The 11,961-nt window shown below is 54.2% G+C and overlaps 1 protein-coding gene across 2 annotated transcripts; it reads left to right on the forward strand.

Moving 5' to 3' along the window:
- Nucleotides 1–3,119: 3,119 nt before the first annotated feature.
- LOC127545873 (oocyte zinc finger protein XlCOF19-like) lies at nt 3,120–10,108 on the forward strand. 2 transcript variants are annotated; one of them, XM_051973378.1, is made up of 3 exons: nt 3,120–3,467; nt 6,728–6,902; nt 7,396–10,108. In XM_051973378.1, exons 2-3 carry the CDS (start codon nt 6,736–6,738, stop codon nt 8,006–8,008), a joined length of 780 nt encoding a protein of 259 aa, XP_051829338.1. In that variant the 5' UTR covers nt 3,120–3,467; nt 6,728–6,735; the 3' UTR covers nt 8,009–10,108. The 2 variants fall into 2 exon arrangements, with proteins under 2 accessions (XP_051829338.1, XP_051829339.1); XM_051973379.1 differs by lacking the exon at nt 3,120–3,467 and adding an exon at nt 4,958–5,050.
- The last annotated feature ends 1,853 nt before the right edge of the window (nt 10,109–11,961 follow it).

Raw genomic sequence — 11,961 nt, forward strand, 5'->3', positions numbered from 1 at the left:
CTTTCTACCCATTATTTATACCTTCTGAATCCAATTCTCCCTGTGCAACAAGAGAACTGTTCAGTTCTGCACACACATATTGTATCTAGGATATACTGTAACCTATTTAACATGTATAGGGCTGCTTGCCATCTGGGGGAGGGGGTGGAGGGAGGGAAGGAAAAAATCGGAACAGAAGTGAGTGCAAGGGATAATGCTGTAAAAAATTACCCTGGCATGGGTTCTATCAATAAAAAGTTATTAAAAAAAAATTCTACCCATGAGAGGCTAAGCTCTATAAAAGCAGGGATTGTATCTTAACTAAGATTTATCTTCTTGGCACTTGACTCTGTGCTTTATACAAGTTGAAGGACAGAGTGGGCTTGTAATTTTGCCGGCTTTGAGAGTGAGGAAAGTCCCTCCTTTAATGCAGATCAGATTCTTCTATGCATCCAGGAGCCTCAACCAGGCTACCCTCAGCTTCTTATGTCAGAGAACTCAAATCTAGGTGGTCTTGGCTTCACAACTCCCTAGCCATTACAGCGCACTGCATAGCTACACCAGCTCTATGGAGAGGGAGCATGTTTGTTGACTTGAATTCCCTGCCAAAAAGGTTTCAAACTCTACCTTAATATGCCACTTAATAAATTTCTGTTCTGGGACAGTCTCCCTAGATTTATGGATAAACAAATGGATTAGTGGCTCCCTGCAATACCAACTGATAATCTCCTTGGAAAATTGCCCCACCATCAAAATCAGCTCTCCATTTACCTTTCTACGAGCTTGCCTATAAAACGCCAATGTCCTCAGTCCATCTTAGGGTATATTTCTGAAATCTTTTGGCTTAAATGAAGGGCCTTTTCCTAGGAACTCTTCCCAGGTATATGCTATCCCAAAAGCATTTATAATGGTTAAGTGGGTAGCATCACGTTCTACGTGTGGGCAGGTCATATAAATTTGACATTATTGTTCCTAACTGACCTAAGCCACCAGTGTAGGACTCTAATTGCAAGAAATCTAATTCCAAGATGCTGAGTCAGCGTTGGATGCTGCACAGAAGAGCATCTGGAGAACAGCAGCCAATGTAAGTGCAGCTTCTTGAGGGATGCAAGTGGGCTGGTTTTGTAACTGTCTTAAGGTGCTTGCACCCTCACAAAACAACTGTAAATATACCTAGGTTTTATTCTTTGTGTAAGTGGATGTTTATTGACAGTTATGAAAGCTAGAATTTTAAATGGTGATTTTCTATTTAAAATGCTACAGCTAATTATAAAACCGGATTATGGTCCTATGGAGTTTTGAAATATAAATACGGAGTCTCGAACTCCTGCTGTATGCTCCCCTACGCTGTCTTCATGTGCCTCGGCCACTGGTCCCAAGGAAAGGGGGCTCTCAGGAGTCCAGGCCATTTGCAAAGCTCACTGCCCACACTGGTCATCCTTTGCTGAGATTCACTGCCCAGCCCTTTCCAAGTCATGCCCCGTCCCTCCTTACCCTTCCCATCCCTTTGAAGCTTCTCATCTTTTGTCCATCCCACCACCATCAACCCTCCCCCCTCCCCCATACAAGTTCTCCATTGGGAGGAAGCTTCTTGAGGGCATGTAATTCTTAGCTCAGAGCTTGGCTCAAATATATTAAGTGCTACTGCATAACAAAAGTGCCCAGGACTGGTACCCAGAGGCCTGAAGATCTAACGGGCTCCAGGCCCAGGACTGGCACCCAGAGGCCTGAGGGTCTAACAAACAGGCTCCGGGCCCAGGGCCGGCACCCAGAGGCCTGAGGGTCTAACAAACAGGCTCCGGGCCCAGGGCCGGCACCCAGAGGCCTGACATTTTCAAGAAGCTGATATTTGAGAAGCCTGAGCAAAGCACGGAGGGCGGCTGGAAAGGGCCCCTTGGAGAGGGTGGTCCTGAGCTGAGGCCGGGTCCGGGCCATGGGAAGGGCAGCACACCCACTGTCTCCAACCCTCACTTGCCCAGAGGAGAACCCTTTGTGGCCCAAGATCCCGCGCCTGCCCAGCCAGGCTCCGAGGTGACTGCGGCCAGTTCCACCTGGTTGTGTGGCGACTGGGGCCTCCTCAGAAAGGAGATGGGGAGGGGGCTGTTCCCCTAGATTCACGGCCGGGGACATAAGGCAGGCCCTGCCTCAGACTCAGCGTCTGACTCTGGCCAGTCACTTCGTCTCTGTCTCTGTTTCTTCCACTGTAAAATAGGCTTAACAGCACCTCCCTCACAAGGTTAAGACCAGACGCGACATTTGAAAGCATTAGGCTGGTGCCTGGCACATAGAAGGCGCCTAATAAGTGCTTGTTCCTGCAAGGGTTTTCTCTTGTCGCCCCTCCCCCAAATGCCGGTGTAGGTAAGCGCCTTGCGCTGGGGGCCGCGTGCCCGGCCCCGCCCCTCCCCCAAATGCCGCGTGTGGGTAAGCGCCTTGCGCTGGGGGCCGCGTGCCCGGCCCCGCCCCTCCCCCTGCGCGGGGTTTTGTTGCATTTCCTTGCTCCTGCGGAGCTCTGGGGGGGCACAAGTGCCCGCCCGCAGCCCCACAGGCAGCAGGTGCTGCCCAGATGCTTATCCCGCCGCCCGCCCCGATTTCTTTCCCGGTTTCCAGGATCCCAGATGGTGGAGTGAGTCCGGGGCTCATACCCGGGGCTGGGACCCAAACCCAACGCCACGCCCGCTCGCTTCGCAAGAAACCTGGATCCCACAGTCACCCTCTAGGGACCCCCAGACCCTCCGCGTGCACCGAGGACGGCTGCAGGACGTGCGAGGCGTCCCCACTTTCCACGGACGTCCCGCGGTGCCTCGGCTTCTGGGAGGGCGGGGCTCCCTAGGGGGGGGAGGAGGGTCCCCACCTGACGGGGTGTGGGATCCCTCACGGGATGGAGGGGCGCGCGGCACAGCCTGGAAGAGCTTCGAGAGTCCCCCAATCCCAGCGGCACCCCACTTCTTTCGAACCCCCAGCGCCCATCTCGAGCTCCCCGCCCTCGTAGCATGGGCCAGATGCTCCCCCGCCAGACGTGCACCCTTTCCTTAGAGGGCGGGGGGGAGGGGGGGGGCGCGGACCCGGGAACTCCAGCTCCAGCGTGGGGGAGGTTGGGGAGTGTGTGACATCATCTCCCTTTGGACCAGACAGGGCGGCCCCTAGCGCTTCATGGGCATGCGCACACCTGGCTCTGGCCACCGCACTACATTTCCCGTGAGGCTTTGCCGGACCCTCTGTCACTTCCGATCTCTGCCCCGCCCCCCATCCAGGGACGACCATGATCCCCCAGGCGAAGGCGGGGCCGTGACTCGGGGTGGAGCCTGAGACTGTCCCCCTTCCCCTCGCTTCGCGCGGGCCTGGCTCAGACTGCGACGCTTCAGGGCTCCGAGACCCTCCCCTGGCCGTGGCCGTGACCTTTATCCCTGGAGAGTGGGGGCGTCTGGGTTCCACGAAGAGACTGCGCCGGGAGGTGAAGCAGGAGACCTTCGAGAACCTGGCCTGCTCGGGTGAGAAGAGGGCGGCGTCGCGCCCCTGGGCTGCCCCCACCCCCACCTTCGGACCCGGGCTCTGCCTGCTCCCCTCAACTGCGGGTGGGGGGCGGGTTGGGGCGGGCAAGGAAGTTTGCCACCTCTCGGCCCGCCGGTGCCTTCCCCTCTCCCCCCCCTCTCCCTCCATTCCCCCCCCACACCCAGACCTTGGCTCTGCCCCCCCCCCCTCCGGATCCGGCCTTTGCCTCCCGCCCAAAGTGGCTGGGGGAGAATGCTGGGGGGGAGGGGCATCGAAGCCCGCCCCACTCTGGATCCGGGGCCCGCCATGGCGGGGGAGGGGCAGAATCTTAACTTGGATCCCCCTTCGGTTCTTCCTTGGCAGCCCATACATGGGGGGAAGGGGAGAGGCCCGGCTGATGCCCTTCCTGGCTCCACACCCAACGGGATCTGGGTTCTGCCACTTGAAGCAAGGGGAGGACCCAGGGCCTTAAGAGGTTAATGCAGAGAGAGCCGCCATTTCTCCTGGCAGTGACTGCCAAAGGCCCCCACGGTGCCCATTCATCTAGTGTGCCCCGTCACCAGGCTGCGGCCATCCTGACCCCCGGTGCCGGGATCCGGCCATCGTGACCCCCGGTAACGGGCTCCGGCCATCCTGACCCCCGGTACCGGGATCCGGCCATCGTGTCCCCCGGTACCGGGATCCGGCCATCCTGACCCCCGGTACCGGGATCCGGCCATCCTGACCCCCGGTGCCGGGATTCGGCCATCGTGACCCCCGGTGCCGACCATCCTGACCCCCGGTAACGGGATCCGGCCATCGTGACCCCCGGTAACGGGATTCGGCCATCCTGACCCCCGTCACCAGGCTGCGGCCATCCTGACCCCCGGTCCGGGCTCCGGCCATCTTGACCCCCGGTGCCGGGCTCCGGCCCCCCACCTCTCTTGCCTCTCTCCTTTGTGTGTCCCCTCCCGAGGGCCCCGCGGTCTCCATGGGGGCGGGCTTCCCGGGCGCCTTTGTGCTTGCACTCTGAGCCGCGGCTAGCGGAAAGCCGCCTCCCTTTCCTTCCCCTGAGCGCCCCCTTGCTGTGGCCCCCGACTAGCCCACGCCCTTGTCCTCTGGCGGGCCTGGGAACCTTGGTCCCGCTGGCTTGGGGATGCGGGGCCCAGCTCCTCGCCCCTCTGCTGCATGCCCCCTGACCTGCATCCCGCCGGCGCTGCCCCCCCCCCCCCGTTACTGCCTGGGGAGCCAGCCCCACGCAGTCTCGCACCGGCGGTGTCCCCCACTTGGCTTTCCTGTGTGGATGGTGCGGTCACACCACCCGTAGCGCAGGTTCCCGCGGGGCCGTGAGGGGGCGCCCTCCCCTCCCTGACGCTCACTCGCCAGCCGGCTCTGGGGCCCCCCCACCCCTCCAGAGCCGGGGGTTGCATCTGACTTCCCGGTCACCCTCTGTGCGCAGGTGGGCGAGCCTCCTCCTCAGCCTCTGCATCTGGGCCGGTGATTCAGGTGGCTCGTTTGTAAACCTTTCAGAACATTCTGGCTGTCGTCCTGTGGGGGCACCAGTGCGTCCGAGCCTTCCCCCGTGTGGGACCCCGGCTTTTTGGTGAGCTAGAGAGCGAGGGTCCAGCTTGGGAGGGGTCGGTGCTTGGGGCCCGGGTCTGTCTCTGCGCACTGGTGAGCTGGGAGAGCCGGCGCCCCTCCCAACCCTTCCCTTCTGGGAAGTTTTCCTTATTCTTTGTGTTCAAACAATCAGCAAGCACTGAGTAATTGCCGCCTGTGTGCTAGGTACTGCCAAAGGGTGGGGGTCAGGGCACTCTCGAAGGGAGAAGATGGGTTCCTTTGCCCCATCCGGCCCTACCCTCCAAAGTTACCTTGTACTTAGTTCCTGTTGTGGGGGTGGAGAGGTGGGAGTGCTCTTTCTGTCTTCCGGGCCTAGGACCACATGGTTGGCACCTAATTAATGCTTATATGGTGTAGCCCATGGGGGCAGCCAGGAGAGCTGGAGAATAGAGTGTATGAGGGAAGGGGTCAGTAAGGAGATGTGGTAAAGGCCTCAAAGACCACGCAGAAGAGGCAGGAGGAAATCACTGAAGCTTCTGGATCAGGAGTGGGTCAGAGCAAGAAGCCCAGGTCAGATGAGGAAGTGATGGAGTGGTCAGTGAGATGGGTGCAAATAAGGGGCCTGGAGCTCTTCCCATCCTCCCTGGGCTTGCAAAGAAGGTTATAGACGCTATCTTTCTCTCATTCCATGCAGAAGCGTTTGTTAAAGGGCCTACTGTGTGCCGGGCCCTGGAGATGCAAAGCCGTGAGTCCGTCCTGCTCTCAGGAGCTTCCCTTGGGCCCTGCCTAAGTTAACCTTCCCCATGCGTTGGAACCAGAATGTTAAGAGTACAGAAAGGTAGACGGACTATAAGAGTTGGTCAGTCAGCATTTACTAAACACCTACTGTGTGGCAAATGCAAGGCTGCACTCAGCACTGAGGAAGCAAAGAGACAAAACCCACCCCGGCCACGAGGAGGTGCCCGTCCGATGGGTACCAAGTACTGGCAGAGTCCTGCAGCCTCCGGGCCCAGGGACGGGTCTGATCCTGGCTCTGCCATTTGTAAGAGATGCAGGATGAATGTCTCCAAGGCCCCCTCCAGCCAGGAACCACCCATGTGGTGGGAGGAGTCTCCCTTAGGAGGGCCTGGTGTCTGCCCGTGGCTGTTTCTTCCTCAGCCCCACCATTGTACGTTGTTCCTGATATATTTATTACATCATATTAATGCTACGTGGGGACCAACGTGACTTTCTTGGTGTCCTCTAGCACCGAGCAGTTCCTGGCCCAGAATGGGAGGGAGAGTTCAGTCCCCCTCCAGGCCCAATTTAAGACCATCTCAGGGCCATCCCTATCTAATTGTCTGCTATCCCTTCAGCTGCAGAGGGGACACATAGGGAGCCAGCCCCAGCCTTTACCTAAATGATCCCGAGAGTTGAGTTCTGGCTCTACGCCAGAACGCTTTAATTGCGTGATCTTAATTAAGCAAGTTATTCCTTCTCTCTTTGTCTGAGCTTCCAAACCACTAAAAGAAGGAGGCCGGTCAGGCTCCTCTCTAGCAATGAGATTTCACAGGGCGCCCATTGGATTTTGGTTCACCCCCATTTTTATATCATTCTTTATGGAAACAGTATGTTATTAATACTTGCTTTACCCTTTTGGAGTTTACCCATCATTTTTCCTGCTTCTGGTTTGGTATTTAACAGGGAAGAAGAAGCACAATCTCTAAAATTGTTCTTTCAGGTTGGGAGATGAATCGTGAAAGCCTCATGTTCCCCCCAAAGCTGAACTTTTTCACAGAGGTCTCTGCCCAGGACGGACTCCCAGGAGAGAGCCCCTGTATCTCTGGGTTGGCAGAAGCTGGGGAATGTGGTTCCAAGGTGGGGAAGGTGCAGGAAAAGGAAGAGAAACATCCTGAGTAAGTAAACATTGTATACGGGGGGACTTTGGGTGAACAGAAAGGCCAGGAGTAGAATAAATATGGCAGAGGCTTCATTCTTGGGCTAATCTGCTAGCAAGAATTGTAGGGAAAGTCTTTGTACGTGGGATCATCCCAGAGAGAGCATCAGAGTCTATTCATGTCTAGGTAAATATAGTCTAAACTGTTCAAAAGAAAGCTGGAAGGGGGAAGCCAGGTAGTGCAGTAAATAGAGCACCAGCCCTGAAGTCAGGAGGACCTGAGTTCAAATCTGGTCTCAGACACTTAACACTTCCTGGATGTGTGACCCTGGGCAAGTCACTTAACCCCAGTTGCCTCAGCCAAAAAAAAAAGGCTGGCCAAATGAAAGAAATCTTCGTGTAACAATCAAGATCTTCATGAAAAACAGAATCTGTACCTTAGAGAAACCTCCTGAATATAATAAAGGTGGAAACTGTCTGACTTCCAACTCAACTATTTTTTTTCATCACAGAACTGAAGGGAAATCCCCTCTTTGTAATGAGAGTGGAAATCCTTCCTCGACACAGGGCGGGACCGGCGTGTGCCAGAGCAAAGAGGTGGCCCGAGCCCAGAAAGTGCACGATGGGGAGCGGTCTAGTGAGGGCTCTGGGGGTGGGAAAGTCTTCTGTAGGCGCCTTACCCAGCAGCCCCCAAGTTACTGCATAGATCGGTATTACTCCTGCACTCACTGCGAGGTGGCCTTCTGCCGGGTCTCAGACCTGGCCCAGCACGTGAAGACTCACAGCGAGGAGAAGAACTACAAGTGTCACCAGTGTGGGAAGGACTTCTACTCCAGCTCGGGGCTCACTCAGCACAGGAAATTCCACACGGCCGTGAAGCTTTTCCAGTGTAATGAATGTAGCCGGGCCTTCCGCAAGAACAAACAACTGGCCCGACATCAGAGAGTCCACAATGGGCAGAAACTCCACAAATGTAAAGAATGTGGGAAGGGGTTCTTTGAGAACAAAGCCCTCACCGTCCACCAGAGAATTCACAGTGGAGAGAAGCCTTATGAGTGCTCAGAATGTGGAAGGGCCTTCCGCCGGAACTCCCACCTCACTCGACACCAGAAAACTCACGCGTAATAAAAAAGGCCCAGTTGTGTCAAACTGAAGGATTCTCTCAATCAAAATAAGAAAATATGTCCCAATTTTAAACCTTTTCGATACATATGGGAGGGCTTTCTGCAAAAATAAACCACTCGATGTTATTTTTTTTAAGTGTTTTTTGGATGATTTTCTTTTTCTTTGGTATTCAGGATTCCGACTCTAACCCAATAAGCTAAAGCCCCCCTGTGTAACAGAACATTAAATGCATGTACTTTCTAGCTCTGATAAATGTGTGCTTCGCTTTCTCATTTGTCACCAGTATACCAAGAGATGGATAGCAAGATCCACCACCACTGGTCATCTGGAATCATGTTGGGTGACAGCAGTAATTTGGGTTCTTAAACCTTTTGTAAATTTTCTTTTGCTGGGCTGTCGGTGGATTCGTTATCATCGGTTCATACAGATTCATTCATGTTTCTCTGAATCTATACTTTTTTCTTATCGTTTCTTAGCCTACAGTTCTTTGACTGCACTCCTATTTGTGCAGCTCTTCCCCAGTTGATGGTCACTCACTTTGTTTCCAGTTTTTTGCTATTTAAAAAGTTGCTACTATAACTATTTTTGAGCCTTTGGGTCCTTTCCTTGTTTATTTGAGCCTTTGAGGTACATCCCTAATCATGGCATGGCTGGATCAGCAAGTACAGTTGGATGACTTAAGAGGTAGAGTAACAAATAGATAATTCCAAAAGTTGGACCAATTTATGGCTCCAAAAGTGTGGCAGTACGGTATCTCTTCTCTTGACTATTGTTAATTAGAAATTGTTGTCATCTTCGCCAAACTGAACAGTCTGAGGTGCTGGATTTTATTTAATTTACATTTTTTGCTTGAATTGGAGCATTTTATCATATGGTTGTTGATAGCTTATATCTCCTTCCTTGAAAATAGTTCTTTCAACATTTATATATATTGAAGAGCAGCTTTTTGTTTTTATGTATGTTAATGGATTCCTTGTGTGTATCGGTTTAATGTCAGACCTTCATCAGAGAAACCTGCTAACACTCTTTTCCGACTTAATCTGAATTTATATAAAAGCCTTTTAATTTTGTATAATCAATATTGTTCATTTTATCCACTATGATACTCTCAATCCTTTGTTTGGGCAAGTGCTCTTCTCCCATGCAAAAAGTCTTTCATTTCTCCAAATTGCTTCTGATTTGACTTTTAATATTGAGATTGTATCCCTGTTGAGATTCTGGTAGTTTATGGTCTAAATTCAGCTTCTGCCAGACTGATTTTTCCCAGCAGTTTTTTCACATAGTGAGTCCTCAGTCCAGGTTTATCAAACACTGTACAGTTAGGCTCATTAATTTCTGTATTATGAACCTGTTCTGGTATTCTTCCCCTAATTTCCAGATCCACCAGGTATGACAGACGAGTCCCCATGCAGGTTTTTTTCCTAGCCTTGACCCCTCCCCAACTTCCGGTTCTGCACCTCCAGCTACTTTCATTTGGTATCTCCACAGGATATTCCTCAGACATCTAAAAGGCGCTGTGTCCCACAGGAACTCCCTGTCTTTTCCACAAAACTCCGCCCTCTCTCAGGCCCTTTTTATTGTCGAAGATGCCCCATTCTCCTGGTCACACCCGGCATGCTCAGCCCCGCGCCTTGTCTGCCCCCTCTCAGCTCCGACATGGCTATAACCTCAGGCCCCTTCCCCACTCTGGCCCCCCTCCTTCCAGCCCTCTGGCTCCTTGGCAATCCCCCCACTTGAGCCTCCCTTCAGTAACTCCACTGACCCCCAGGCAATTGGGGTAAAGTGACTTGCCCAGCTGGGGTCACAGCTAGGAAGTGTTAAATGTCTGAGACCAGATTTGAACTCAGGTCCTCCTGACTTCAGAACTGGTCCTCTATGCACTGGGCCCCCTAGCTGCCCCCTACTGTTATGTGTTTTTTCTGTAACTAGTAAATTAATACATATTTTGAATCCTTCTTGATGTTCTGCTGGGCACATGACAATGTTCTGTTCAGTTTTGTTTTTTTCTGTATTTTTTATATTCTTTTTATTTAAATAAAATATTAAAAAATTGAAAATAATGCATTAAAATTAGATATGGTCCAAAAAAAAAAAAAACAAGTGGTCTCTAATGTGTGCGACCTGAGTCTTGTCTGGCCGTGGCTGTTCTGTTAGACTGGGCACTGCAGAACCTGGGACTCAGCTCCTGCTGGTCCTTTAGCCATATGGGCTTCAGTCTCCCTGTCTGTAAGATGGGCATAAGCAGAGCAGCTGCCTTAGAGGGGCGGTGAGGGTCAAAGGCTCTAACCCTAACCCTTTGCGAACCTTCCAGGCTGGTTTGTTGACTCACTGGGGGCGTCCGGTCCGGGGCTTTAAAATGGCATTTAGCGGGACGTTAGGGGGTGGTGACTCCTTCCTGCACGACTCGGGGAGGGAGGCGGTTCCTGCAAGTACAAAGCTGGAGGCTCCGCCAACTTTCTGGCTTCAGAAGCCTGTGTGCCCAGTGGCGCCCACTTGGCCTCCCGAAGAGTCCCCCTGGAGGCAGAGTGGAGGAGCATTGGACTAAGGGCTGCTCCGCCCCGCCCCGCCACGAGGAGGCCCCCTGGAGGCAGAGTGGAGGAGCATTGGACTAAGGGCTGCTCCGCCCCGCCCCGCCACGAGGAGGCCCTCTGGAGGCAGAGTAGAGGAGCATTAGACTAAGGGCTGCTCCGCCCCGCCCCGCCACGAGGAGGCCCTCTGGAGGCAGAGTGGAGGAGCATTGGACTAAGGGCTGCTCCGCCCCGCCCCGCCACGAGGAGGCCCCCTGGAGGCAGAGTGGAGGAGCATTGGACTAAGGGCTGCTCCGCCCCGCCCCGCCTCGAGGAGGCCCTCTGGAGACTCTGAGGCAGAACCGCCTGCTCAGTTCTCTCCCAAACATGCGCTGGAGTCTCCTTGAGGAATCCGGGGAGGGGGGAGGGGGGAGGGGGGAACTCTCGGGCCATGGTCTCCCTGGGGAGGAGCCTGGCCTTGTCCCCGCAAGGCAGCGCCGAGGTCCCGAGGCCTCTTGTGGGCCTGCTGCTTCTCAGCCCCGGCCAAGAACAAAGAGCAACTACAGGGAGGTTGTGGGGGGCGCTAGTAACTGAGAGGGCGGGGCTTGTGGGCAGCGCTTTGGGGAAAGGGGACCCGGGAGAGCGAGTGAGAGTGTGTGCGCGAGCGCGTATGTGCGTGCGTGCGTGCGCGCGTGCGTGCGCGAGCCCGCGAGACGGCTGTTCCCCCAAGCACGCACAACGTTCCCGTCACTAATCGCAGAAAAGCAAAGCAAATCCCCGGGACTTCGCCTCGCCCCGCGCTGGAGAGGCTGTAGAACCACAGCGGCCCTTTCTGCGGTTGGCGGAGCCCGAAACGGGGCGGCCGCCAGGGAGAGCAATCGAGAATTAGGAAAATAGGGACCGCGCTAGGCGAATCCTTGGAACCGGAGGCTTTGTTCCTGGCTTTGGGCCCCAGGGAAGCCGTCCATAAACTGGATCCGAGTGCTGATAGAACTTGCGAGAGCAGAGACTGGGGGACGGCCCTGTGGTGTTCTTTTTCTATAACACATGATGGTTCTCTGCGGGAGCAGGTTTCTCGGGGAGGTTCTGGAGGCAGCCTTAGTTTCGGTTCAGAGTAATAATCCCCCCAAATGCAGCCAGGAGTTAAAATCCAGTCCTTCAAAGCTCCAGCCCCTAGCTCGCTCCGAATGTCTCCACTAGCACAAAGGCGGACTATGGAATGACTGTCTGCGCCTCCGAGAGTGGGCTTCTGTGTCTGGCGCTGAGAGCTTCTCGCTTATATGCTGCACACCGAGTACACACCGATCATTATATCGCTGGGAAACCATTATTTGTTGTAGGATTAAATCAGTTCTAAACTAGATTTAAACGTGGTCTCCGCAGCTCCCCTTAGTGCTTGTTTCAGGTTCTGGCCCATAACATCTGTTTGTAGGGTCCGATCAATCA

This window comes from Antechinus flavipes, chromosome 1, assembly GCF_016432865.1.
Source record: "Antechinus flavipes isolate AdamAnt ecotype Samford, QLD, Australia chromosome 1, AdamAnt_v2, whole genome shotgun sequence".
Taxonomy (NCBI): Eukaryota; Metazoa; Chordata; class Mammalia; order Dasyuromorphia; family Dasyuridae; genus Antechinus; species Antechinus flavipes.

What these genes read in the sequence shown, in the direction of transcription:
- LOC127545873 (XM_051973378.1), top strand. Translation starts at nt 6,736, where the DNA reads ATGAATCGTGAAAGCCTCATGTTCCCCCCAAAGCTGAACTTTTTCACA. An exon ending in AAGGAAGAGAAACATCCTGA is followed by an intron (nt 6,903 to 7,395) that starts GTAAGTAAACAT and finishes TTTTCATCACAG; the next exon opens with AACTGAAGGGAAATCCCCTC.